Here is a 13,508-nt window from a genome sequence, read left to right as displayed (position 1 = left end):
CAAGATAATGAGAGATTCTGTGGTCTTGTCCTCTGGTGCTCGTGGTTTTGCCTTCCATGGGTAGGAAAAGAAAATTACTCTGACATTTCAAAGGAATGTTATCCTAGATACATAAGAACAATGGACAGAGCTCACTGAAGGTAAAGATTAACCTTTGCTAAGGCCTGGGACGTGACTACCCACTATGACCTGTCCAGTTAGGAATTTGTGATCAGACCATCCTGTGCTTACTTTTGGTCTCTGACCTTGTCAGGCCTGCCATGTGCCTTCCCTGAGCTTCTCAGGTTTACGGCCTATCCCCTTTTTCATTCACAAAAGTAACCCCCTCTTGTCATTCTCATTTTTCAGATAAGGAAATTGAGGCAAAGCAAAGTTAAATATAACTTGAATAGATCAGGGTTCAGGGACAGGAAGTTGGATTCCAGAGCCTGCTCTCTCAACCACTGCACTGTGCTGCCTCTCAAAGACAAGATTAAATTCTAAGGCAGAAAGAGCAACTCACCTGGCCCTACTCATTAGGAGCAGGACACTTGTTAATTAAGATGGCTGCCTGGGGAACATGGCGCCCCCTGTGGCCATTAGAATGTCTTATCACCAGCTATACCTGCTGGGAAGAGAGCAAAATACCCCACCCTCCTCATAGCCTTTGCTTCAATCCTCAGAGCTTATGGGCCACAAAGACACATATTACCAAGGATGAGAAATTACAAATTTTTAACAACTTTCTCAAACATCTGCCAAACAAATCTGAGCTACTGCATCTTCATAGCAAATTTAAGCAAATCTAGAGTGTGACTCTTCTAAAGGATCAATGGATGGAAATACATAGTAATGTGATTTGCATAATAACTTCACAAGCTGCATTCTTAAGTTTCGTTTCCCTGTCACCCTCGGTGTAATTAAATCAAGTGTTATTATTACACTCATTTTTCTGGTAATAAACTGAGGTACAGAATAGTTAGGTGGTGCCATAGGTATACACAGTTAAAGAGATACAAACCTACTTCTTCCTTCTCAAAATCAGATACCATCTCAGGAACATTCCCCTACATACTTATATATACAAAATACGCAATTTATTAGGTTGATGCAAAAGTAATTGCAGTTTAAAAGGTTAAAAATAATTGCAAAAATCGCAACTACTTTTGCACCAACCTAATCATTTTTTAGGGGAAGCATTTGGTATAGTGGAAGGAGCACTGACCCTGAATCAGGTGACCCAAGTTCAAGTCAGCACTTAAATGATTGCTGCCTATATTACCAAAGAAGGTAACTGCATCTCTGTGAGACTCCATTCCTTCTGTATAATGGGGGTAAGACCTTGCATGCTTTATGGGTTGCAAGAATAAAGTATTAAGAAAAGTCCTTGAGATCTGTGATGTGTTGGACACGTGCAGGTTTTATTATCACAGTCTTATTTTCAACTTAAAATTGGAATAATACACCTGATAACTATAAAATACTATGTGTGTGGCTTTTATGTTTGTTCATGAAAGACAGCAGAGATAGTCATGCCCAAATAATAATCTAAAAATTACATGGATTTGATTCGAGGACTCATGATATGTGGTTTTGTGAATTTAATATACTTTTCTTATTCAAGTCCTGCTTTGGTTTGTAAAGATATGAAAATCAGCTTGGATTTGTATGCTCCACAGCCAAACCTGAGATACAACGTATCTTTCAGATAATCTTCAAAATTCTTCAGCCCCATAAAGGCAGCTAATTGAGATTGGCCACAAAGACTTTCGGCCAAAGGGTCTGTCTTCACTGGGACTGGGAGATCCGTAACTTGTATTCCTAAAGTTAGCCTTGCCCTTCACAACCATGAGGCTTCCAGTCCTCTTTGGTCTCCCAGTGATGTCTTGAGAGTTCCTTACTTCCCTCCTTTCTTTAAAAGCACACTTTACTTTGAAGATTTGGCCTTTGTCTTACCCTTTCTTTCCACCTTGCACTTGTTTAAAAGGTGGGGGGTTGGGGAGGGTAGAAACAAATCATTTTTGCTAAAGCTGCTCCATGATTCCCTAGATCAAGGGACTTCCAAAGGAAACTGCCTTCATCCAGGGTTTTCTTTCATCTCCTTTAGAATCATGTCACTCTTAGCAGGTGAAAAGGGCAGTGGCCCAAAACCTCCTTGTATATTTAGGTTAGAAAAATGCTGGAACAAGTGCAATCATATAGAGGAAAAATAAGCCAACTTTAAAGTGAGACTTTCTGTTTAAAAAAAAATGACAAAATTTCACTGTATGTAATAGATGTGTGCCTGACAACTTATGAATAAATCAGTTTTTGAAAGTGGATTCCAATTTTGAAGGCATCAGGGAACTTTCTATTTAGAATAATCCTATGATTGATCTTCCTGAAATGAAAATGGTTATGTCAGTTATCTACATTATAAATTAGGATTTCTATATAGCAAGTGTGGGGAGAGTCCCGGAGAGCAGTTTCCAGGCTCTCAGCCTCATGTGGAAAGGTACTGGCTCGGTTGTTGGATGGCCATCAGCTGTAATCAGATGGCCATCTGCTGTGGCTGGGTGGCCATCCGCTGTTACTGGTTAGCCATTAGACACTAATATAACTGCTGTGGCTACGCTAGTGTGTTGGTTGGCAGAGAAGTGGACAGCGGATTGCAGCTAGCAAGTGGGGTTGGTTGGTTAGCAAGCACTGTGTCTCCAACCCAGCCGCCAGTGAGAATATAGTGGTATGACTCCCCTACCCATGGCTCCATTGGTGTTCCTTTTTGGCTTCGCCATATCCTGCGTTCTTGTGCGGGGAGCGGGACCAGTGTCCCTTCATGAAAGCAAGATACGTGACATTTGCACACATTATTGCCCACATGTGTGTTATGTACATTTATAATTAATGTGTACATAATTTAAGGGTGCATGGAAATGCTATGATGGAATGAATTCAGAATTTGGCTCTGTAAGATCTAGTTTGAGTCCAGCCTTGCCATTGTGAGTTTGGGCCCATCCCTTAACTTCTCTGATTCTCATAACACTGGTAAACCACAGATAATAAACTTTAAGAAAGGAACATGATACAGGTTTATAAACTCAAACAATCACAAACTGACATATTTCTATTTATACACTCAAAAACAAAACTCATAAGCTTGGGGAGCAGACAAGGCGCATTCCCCTCAAAATCACAACTGTAGAATGTTTTAAATATGATTTTGAAATGCCAACAGAGGCAGAACAGAATTTCAGTAATTTAGGACTTAATTAGTTCTAATAAAAGACAGAGACCTTACCCTGCAACTGGCCCCACGGACACTTCCCGCCTGAGCCTTTGTAAAGCTGGGCTTGGCATCTACCCAGACTTAGCTTAGAAGAGCCTACAAAACCAAAGTGTTTGTGGTGAACAGCATTGAAACCAACTCTGAGAGACTCCCTACATTCAGGTTCCCTCCTGCTTTGATTCCATTGTACTTCTTTAGGCCTTTCAATTACCATTTTGAACACAACATCTTTGAGAGTTACTTTGCTTCGTTTGTTAGTTCAGGAGCTCACAAATGGCCCCAACTGTGGGAAATAAAAAGCAAATGAGGAAAGGGAAGTCTTTTACAGAGAAACACTTGTTCTGACTATAGATTAGGCTCAGGACAAAGCAAGCAGAAAGAGGCAAGCTTTTCAAGAGCGTATCAACTTTGAAACTTCATGAAAGTCAGGGCAGGCTTACTGGCTGGAAAGGCTTTTTTACCCCATTAGTATAACTGCTTCTGTGAACACAAATATTTTAGCATCTTGACTAAGTTAACTTGAACTTTTTAAAGGAAAGAATTAACATTCAAAGAATCTAGTAGACTTTCCGAATACAGTGGAAGTAAAAACAATACCCAAAACTCTATAGGCACACTTTTCTCAACTCTTTTTGTACCTTAAACTACAGGCAAAGCTTTTCCCCAAGTCAGGCTCACGCCCATGGGCAAATTATCCTGGCATAGAGGTTAGAGCACTGCCCTTTTTCTCTCATTCAAAAAAGCACGTCTGTACGCAAGTGAGGGATAGTACAACTATTTATAAGCGTAACTGTGGTCTGACTAAATTTATTTATTTTTTTTAAGTAAATAATTTTCTCAAATGCCTGCATATCATTTAGTGGAGCATCACTAAAGGCTTTCCTATTAGTCAGGAATAAAGCAAGAATATCACTATTTCCACTACTATTTAACATTGTGCTGAAAGTTTTAGCCAATGCTAATAGATAGAACAATTTGTGTTATAAGAATCATAAAGAAAAAGGTAAAAATGATATCTGTTGGCATATAGAATAATTACATATCTGAAAAGCTCAAAAGAGTGAATGGAAAAACTAATGCAAATCATACGAAAATTTAGTAAAATAACAAGTTATAAATTTAACTTAAAACAATCAATAGCCTATATATATAGCCAAAAAAAAAAAAAAAAAGTGGAAAGGTACTTAATGGAAAGAAAACTCGGGTGGCTGTGATCTTGAGAGTATAATGCTAAGCGAAATACGTCAGACAGAAAAAGCAGAGAACCATATGATTTCACTGATATGTGATATATAAACCAAAAACAACAAAAGAACAAGACAAACAAATGTAAAACAAAAACTCATAGTTTAGTGGTTACCAGAGGGTAAGGGGAGTGGGGGATGGGGGGTGGGAGATGAGGGTAAGGGGGATCAAATATATGGTGATGGAAGGAGAACTGACTCTGGGTGGTGAACACACAATGGGATTTATAGACGATGTAATACAGAATTGTACACATGAAATCTATGTGATTTTACTAACAATTGTCACCCCAATAAATAAATAAAAAAATTTAAAAAAAAAACTCCATTTAAGATAGCACATGTATAAACTTTAAAAAGTGTTCAAAACCTATTTTAGAAAAATTAAAACACCCCTGAAAAACAAAACAATAGATTTGAACTAATGAAAAAAGACAAACTACAAGTATGTTTTTGGGTAGTTTCAAGAAATCATGAAGAAATCAGTTCTCCTTTAACCTATAATCCCAATACAAAATGCTATTAAGTTTTTGTCAGGTGCTCTACAGGTTGATTATAAAGTACATTTGGAAGAATAGCCAGGAAAACCCCAAAAAGGAACAAAGAGAGGGCCTAGCTTTTTCAAACAATTAAAATGCACTGTAAAACCTCTGTAGTTAAAACATTTTGATATTGATGCATGAAAAGACTGGTAAGCCAATGGAACAAAATAGAAAAGCCAGAAGTATTCTATTTGCATATGTAAATTTAGAATGCAATAAAATTGGTTTCTTAACTCAGTGGAGAAGTCATGATCTAAAAAGTGACATTGAAATAAATGGAGAGCCATGTGGGAAAAACAAATAAAACTGAATCCATTCCTCACATAATATACCAGGAAAAATTCCAAATGGATTAGAGATGGAAATGTAAGTAAAGGAAACATGTAAATGCTATTTACAAAAAATGAATGTGTTCACCTATAACCTGGAAATATAGAGAATGTTCTAAACTATGATTTAACACCCAGAAACAAGGGGAAAAAATGATGAATTCAATTACATGAACATAAAAGTAAAAACTTTTCATGGCAAAAAATCACCGTGAGCGAAATAGAGATAGATGACAAAATTGAAAACATTTGCAATTTATATCATCATACTTCCAAAAATAAAAAAGGCCATTTCACCCATAGAATGATCTGATACGGTTTTAACAGAAAAAAAAAAATGCAAATGGCTCTTAAACATGAAAAAAAGCTCAACCTCATAGTAAGAGAAAAGCAAATTACAATTACACTGATCAATCAGTTCTCATCTATCAGTTTAACCAAAAAGCCAAAAGTTTTATTACATATGTACTTTTTTGGCAAGGCTATAGGAAGACAGTTATTCTTATATATTACTATGGGAATACAATATGATAAAACTTTTGAATATAGGAATATGGAAATATCTAGGTTCCCAATTCTAGGGACTCAAATATATGTTAGCAAAAATATGAAAAGATATGGGCACAAGGCTCTTTGTTGCACATTATTTCTAAAAGCAAAAATAGAAACATTTTAAATGAACATCAATAAAAGACTGAGTTAACTATGATACATCTATCCATTGGAAGGATATTTCTGTACTGCTGTGGATTAGTCTTCAAGATATAATTCAGTAACACTATTGACATTTTGGGTCAGATAGTTCTTTGTTGCAGTGGGCTGTCCTGTGCATTGTAGGGTGTTTAGCAGCCTCCCTGCCCTCTACCCACTACATTCTAGGAACACCCTTCCCCCCAGCTATGATAACCAAAAATGTCTCCAGAAATTGAAAAATGTCCCTGGGGGATAAAGTCATCAATTATTGAAAACCATTAATATAATGTTAGGTAAAATAACTCATTTCATCAAGTGTGTACAATACGTTTATATTAACAAACTAGATGGATAAGTCATATCATTAATTTAAAAAAACTGATTACCTGTAGGGGAAGTGAGTAAGGTGAAAGGGAGAGATACAGAAGCTAAACTTCTTTGACTATACCTTTCGTAAATTTGACTTTGATACTTTTACATATAACAGAAAACAAAATTAAATATTTTTTAAAAAGTCTAAAATTTGAAAGCAAATGAACTTACATGTGTATTCAGTTGGTAGGCTATCTACACAGAGAAGAGCTATTGTGACTTTCGACATACTAATTTGACTGTATATCCCAGTGGGATAAATCCTAAGGACAAAAAGAAATGCAAACTAATATTAAATTGTTTTGGATGACCATAATTTTAATGTAGTTATAATAACAATGTTGGTGTTATTATTCTGAGACTTTCGTGCATGTGTTTCAGATAAAGCAATGAATAATGATGATGCTGTCAGTGAGCATGAAAAATTTCAGCATGGGAGGAAGGAGATACAGATGTAAAAAGAATGAGATTAAGTAAAAACCTTGACACCCCAATTTTAAATTGGAAGTATCAATATAAACTCATGGAAATAATTATTAAAAACAAAAATCTTTGCTGATTCTGTCCACTGAAAAAATGCTAGACGCAATAGCAAATCTAGCAGCAATGAACATTCCAGCACTAGATTGTGATCTCTAAAATGCCATTTCTAACTAAAAAGAAACAGACACTTTTTGAAGAAATGGATAATTCAGAACTGGGGCGGAAAATGTGTAAGACCACCCTGGAAAAATTACTAGTAGCAATTATTGGAAAGTAAGGAAGCCGTCAAAGACTACACTAGGGTTGTGTCAAAAGATCGCAAGAGCCCACTTGAAGAGACTGTCACTGGCCAAGGAAGGGCCATTTGTTCATCAGTTAGTATAGGAACTGCAGTGGACAGAAACATATCAGATGTGATTGAATTCATTAGCTCATAACGATGCTTGAAAAACAGAATACCTCATTGATCACTTTGGGAGGAGCTGAAGAACCAACTCATTATTTTGAAATGATAAAAAGAATTAAGTATTTATCCTGCTGTTCCTACAGGAAAAGTAACCAAATAATTGTAACAAGTTTCTTTTTAGCTCATAAGTGAGAAAAAAAATCATTGTATTAAAACATTACAATTTGCATTTTTAAGGAATTCATGTTATCTACGTAATGATCATCAATGGCTGCTAATATCACGTAACAAGAGAGAGAACAAGGTATCATGTATCTCCTGATGGGAGTGTACTGTATCACGCATGAAAGATTTTTGTCAAAAACAAAAAAGGAGGAAGTTACACTTGAATCTTATCAAGTCTCCTACATCAAACTACCGATTTATAAGAAATACAGGGAACAGAGGGACATGTGGAACAAAACCATGGGGATGCAATGAGTGAAATTCAGACTGTGGGAACTAAAGATAAAATGTCTCAGTTTGTTCAATTCCCAAATTAACATAAAAATTGCAAGGAAATAAAGGGAGATAGAAGGAGAAACTATAAATTAAAAGATAATTAAAGGATATATCAACCAAATACAATGTTTGGATCTCATTGACATATCCTAAATAAAAGACATTATGAAAAAATATACATACATATGTACACAAACATACATAACACATTCAAAAAACAATTACAGAAAGATGAACTCCAACTAAATATTTCACAATGATAAGGAAATAATTTTCTCTGTTTATATGCAATAATGGTATTGTGTGTGTATGTGTATGTGTGTATATTTTAAGAGTCCCTATGTTTCAGAGATACTGACTGAAATTAAATGATGACTGGGATTTGCTTCAAAATAATACGGGGAAGCATGTGGGAGTGAGTGGGCATAGAGATGAAACAAGATTAGCCATGAATTGCTCATTGTCAAATGATGATGAATACACGAGGGTTCATTAAGCTTTTATTTTTATATCTGCTTGAAAATTTTTGTCACAAAGTACTTTATGAAAGAAAAGAAGTTGGGAACTAGGTGTTTTAGCGATCTTAGTTAGCACCAGGTTCTTTGCTAAACGCCTCCCTTCTGAGGGAGAGCGCCAGTGTGTGGACACCGCAGTTGGGAAGCTCCGATTGCTCTGAACACAGCCCTGTGTTCACTCCCCCCTTTGCTCAGCTTCTCCTTTGTTACTCTTCCCATTCTGTCACCGCCTCTACATTAAGTCCACTGTAAGGAGCACATAAGAAGAACTTAAAAATAATAGGAACTGAACAAACTAAGGTCACCTCGTGATCTCTTACATTGTGTCTCAAATAACCCTGTGGAATTATCACCCCACCCCAGGGCTGTCTCAGCTGTTCAATTAATAGTGAGAATATTGATCAGCTCATAATTTATGTTCCTGCTAATGTGAAGTACTCGTTTATCGTCAACCTCTAATTACAGAGTGTTTTCCTACAAGCTCTTCCTGCATACATACAGAGATAGCTACTAGAAGCTGGGATCCAAGGACATGGAGGAAAGAAAAAGAGTAGGGAGGGGGGAGGGGACTTTGTTTTTAGCAATGAGTGAATTGGCATTAGTCATCACTCCTGTCTTCTTTGAACTCTAGGTATTTATCAAAGTGCTGGATAATAACGATAATGGCCCGGAATTCTCTCAGCCGAATTACGATGTGACCATTTCCGAGGACGTGCTCCCAGATACAGAGATATTGCAGATTGAAGCCACAGACAGAGACGAGAAGCACAAGCTGAGCTACACTGTCCACAGCAGCATCGACTCTGTCAGCATGAGGAAATTCCGGATTGACCCCAACACGGGCGTGCTCTACACCGCCGAGAGACTGGACCACGAGGCCCAGGACAAGCACATTCTCAACATCATGGTAGGACCAACTGCTTACCTGGCTCTCCTGGCAGAATCCCTGACCCTTCAAGGCACACACCTCAGTCTTCAGAAGTACAGGGTCCTGAAATTTTGTAAGCACTGGTAAATTTGGGCTTTTCCCATCAGCATTGCCTTCACGTTTGCCTTTTTTATTTCAGTGAGGAATTACTATTGTTAGATAGCAACTCCATATTTTTGCCAAACTGAAATATTAGATAACTTCCACAGACAGTGGCTACTCAGTAAATGCTGCTGACAGACTGACTTGAGGCGGGAGGCACAGACCGTGTTTCTGTAAATTTCCCAGGCTAGCGTATTGGTTCGATTCCAGAAGATTCTGTGGAAAAGTTTAGAAGTTCCTTGAGAAGTGAATCACCAGGGTAATCACTTACTCAACTTATGCAATGCTCAGTCCTTGGAAGCATTTAGAGAACTGATTTATTACTTACTGCACTGGCATTGGACCTAGCAGTAAATACTGGCGCACCAACGAAAACTCAAAACACACCAAAGCCTGCAGAAAGTGTTAAATCTGAATTTGGGTTCACGGGCCTCCAAATTATATCGAAGTTGCTTTAATTTTAAGGTGGAGTTTGCCTAGTTCCCATAATTGGGAAGTAGAGATTAATAAGAAACATCCTTGATTAGTTTATGACCTAAAATCTGTCCCTCTAATCACCCAAGAACCTTGTGGGCAGCCACTGCCTTCAGAGGCCCCCTGAGTTCCTGAGGACCTGGTAAGAAGACAGAGACTACACTTGCATACTGATTGGCTTTAAAATACACCAAGGCGCTACCAGTTCCCAAGCAGCTGAAAGTAGTGTTCCTGTAAGTGCTGCTCTTCCTTCTCAAGTCTTGAAACCTTCCTGGACAAGAGGAAACCTGGATGCCACACCCTCAGCTATAGTGTCCAGCTGAGACTCCAGGGAACAGAAGAGGGACTCACATACAGATCATTGAATCCACCCCTTTTGCCATTTATTCATTCACTCAACAGCTATTTCTCCAGCACCTACTGTGCTCCAAACACTGTTCGAGGCATTAAAGATATAAAAGAGATGAAGTCGTGCACTCTTGGACTTTCCATTGGTACAGACCTAGATTTCAGTAACCCCAAAATACAGAATCCAGTGTTCCTTGTGTGTGGCAGGCCAGTCTATAAACAGGGAAATTCAACACACTCACTGTGTAGATTTTGCATGTATTTATTTCTCCAGGGTCAGAAACCTTATGCCAGTGACTAACTAAATTCTCACAACTCTTCATTTCTTCATTCTTTCCTTAACACACTCAAAATTCAAATAGTTTAGTCACACTTTACCATTTATCATTTATGTAATTGAATATTCAAAGCAAACAAGTCCTTTATGCTGCCTTTCTCCAAGCTAAGCCATTTTAGTCAATTTGCTCATTCCTTCTAGTTACTATTTCTAAAAGCCTCTTTTCTTTTGATGGCTCTTCCCGGCATATTTTCTAATTTTTTGACATCTCTCAAATGATGGAGTCTAAAATTGAACAAATGGAAAGCGTACATTTGATTAGTGCTATATTACAGCAAAAACCATATGGTTGGAGTTAAAGAATAGATTATTTGCAAGCTTTTTCCCATGTGAAAACCAGGGGAAACTTTAAAGCAGTCAGGCAGGCTCTTTGGTGAAGTCACAATGGGGCCTCACATTTTACAAATTAAGATTCAGTTCATCTTCTCGGTAATCAAGGTTGTCTCTCAGTCTTGAGCCTTTGAATATATAGGTTCTTCTTGCCTCAAATATGTGCCCCACACCACCAGCACCACCATTTTACTATTTCTACTTATGTTTGTTACCTCTTCCAAGAAGCTGAATGCTAAGAGAGGTTCTTACCGTGTTTCCCCAAAAATAAGACCTAACCAGAAAAGAAGCCCTAGCATGATTTTTCAGGATGACATCCCCTGAACATAAGCACTAATGCATCTTCTGGAGCAAAAATTATTATAAGACCCAGTCTTATTTTCGAGGAAACGTGGTACTACTACTCACTCCCATCCTGGCACTTACCACTGGGCCCTATACCTGTCTATTTACTTGTTTGCATTCCCCAGTCAACTATGACATTCTTGAGGGTAGGAGCTGTATCTAATTCACTGCTGAACCAGAGTCAATCCTGGGACTTGACAGATAATAGATGATGATAAATGTTTGGTGAATGAATGAATGGCAATGCTTACACTGCATTTATTAATTCTTCTTTTAATTTTCTGTTTACAAGAGCATCATTCTACCATCAGTTAGCAGCTATATACACAAATGAGGGGTAGTGGCTGTGTGTGTTGGGGGAGGGGGGAGGGGGACAAAGGAAAGCGCTGTGTTTGTAATACCTAGGCCTCAGTTCCACAGACACAGACTGAGTAGGGACCATAGGTCAGGCATAATACTGAGCAATAAAGATGATGTGGTCCCAGCTCTCAGTTTTTTCACAATCAGTGTCCTGATTTGATAATACCCCCATTAATTGAGCACCTACTATGTGCCTTGGACTGGGTCAAGCACTTTGTATGCCAAGCACTTATGTCATTTTGTTTTTACCACAGGCCTATATAGCCATGTGAGTTCTTTGCAACTTAAGATTTTAGTCCTACTGCTTCTTGTATTTTGCCTAAAGGTCAGAGATCAGGAGTTTCCTTATCGAAGAAACTTGGCCCGAGTCATTGTGAATGTGGAAGATGCTAATGATCACAGTCCTTATTTTACCAACCCATTGTATGAAGCATCAGTGTTTGAATCGGCTGCTCTGGGATCAGCTGTTCTGCAAGTGACGGCTCTGGACAAAGACAAAGGGGAAAATGCAGAACTCATATATACCATAGAAGCAGGTGAGAACTGTTGTACTGATTGCAGCATAATGCATGGTATTCAACCTTCAGTAGTATCTGTCACCTTGTAAAATTCAGCAGGCGTTCACTGCTGGAACATCTCCAAATGAATTTTTTGGCCAAGCACCTGCCCTATTTGGGTGATGATGGTGTATAAAGTTCTTGGCATTTCAATAATATGTCTTCCATCATCGACAGAGAGAAAAGAGTTTCCTTTTATTGTGTTCAGTCTCAGACTTTTCTGAAGTGGAGAAGAGAGAAGAAATGTGTAGTAAACTTAGTGTCTTTTACTTATGGATCAACAAGCTATGGCCTGAAACTAAAATAACCATGTAAGGGCTGCCAGACAGTTCTGTGAATTGAATCTTATGTGGCTTCATTTACTTGTCAGTAGGTGTGCTGTGGGCTTCAGAAATTCCTACGTCCCCACAGTTGACACAAATTCACTTCATTGGAGGTGATTTGAGTAGCAGAGTACTTGGTAGGTACTAAACTGCCTGTTTAACCTGACAGATAAAAAAATGCAGGCTCTTGTTTTTGTTAAATTTAAGATTTTTTAAATGTCTATTTAAAATCTCAATTTTAATGTCTGTAAGCAAGACCATACATAGTTTACTGGTGGTTCGAAGATGGACAGCTAGAAAACATTTATGGCAGAAAAGATAAATGTGCAATCAAGGAATAGGACTGTGAACCTATAAGTTACAAACTTCCTTTATCTACTCTATTGTGCCTTCGCTGTTCTGTCTTTTTTGAATATTCAAGCCACATATTTCCAAAATGTTCTGCAACATTATGTCTGTCATGTATCATGCCAAATGCTGTCTCTTTTCATGCCAGCTCTGGAAAGGCTTCTTTCCCTTGATTTAAATGTGGAGCATTTTTGTGAGTGGTTAAATTAAAATATGAATGCTAGAATGACAGTTTTGGACTAAAAAGTATTAGAAAAGAAAAGCCAACCAGCTTCTAAAGAAAAAACAAAACCTGTATTGAATGATAATCTAAAACTATTTCCTGTATTAGGCATCCACATTTTTCATGAGTCTGTGCTAAACCTTACACAAAAAAAGAAACGATGTTGGTTCATAACAGCCAGATGTCCCAGAAAAATTTATTTCTTTTCTAGATTTTCATGGAATTTCCTTTCAAACCAAAGCCTAACCAATATTTTTTTTTAAAATGCTATTGTGCATCTCTTGTTTATCACAGGACATTTTTATTATTTCATTATATAATCCTTGTTCTTCTGTTCTACAAATAAGGAAACTTTTCAGAAAATAAATTTTTAAATAGCATCACAGAAAATGTCACCTAATCCAGCAGCTCTTTATAGTCTCTCTATAGTTTTTCCCTAGTCTTATATATATATTTTTTTCTCTTCCCCATATTCATTCATGCATATACATTGCTTCATGTCAT

At 37.6% G+C, this 13,508-nt stretch overlaps 1 protein-coding gene across 6 annotated transcripts in view; it reads left to right on the top strand.

Annotated features, from left to right (window-relative positions):
- FAT3 (FAT atypical cadherin 3) overlaps positions 1 to 13,508 on the top strand; it is a 634,277-nt gene that overhangs the window by 525,381 nt on the left and 95,388 nt on the right. For all 6 annotated transcript variants that reach the window (XM_074335616.2, XM_019737552.3, XM_074335615.2 and 3 more), the window contains 2 exons: positions 8,961 to 9,236; positions 11,879 to 12,089. In XM_074335616.2, coding sequence (XP_074191717.2) covers positions 8,961 to 9,236; positions 11,879 to 12,089 — 487 coding nt within the window. The remainder of the gene's footprint in view (positions 1 to 8,960; positions 9,237 to 11,878; positions 12,090 to 13,508) is intronic.

The sequence above is a fragment of the Rhinolophus sinicus genome, chromosome 14 (genome assembly GCF_057876585.1).
Source record: "Rhinolophus sinicus isolate RSI-liver-muscle chromosome 14, RSI-T2T, whole genome shotgun sequence".
In the NCBI taxonomy this organism is placed as follows: domain Eukaryota; kingdom Metazoa; phylum Chordata; class Mammalia; order Chiroptera; family Rhinolophidae; genus Rhinolophus; species Rhinolophus sinicus.
The sequence above is the reverse complement of the archived record's forward strand: the minus strand, read 5'-3'. Positions and strand labels throughout refer to the sequence as shown.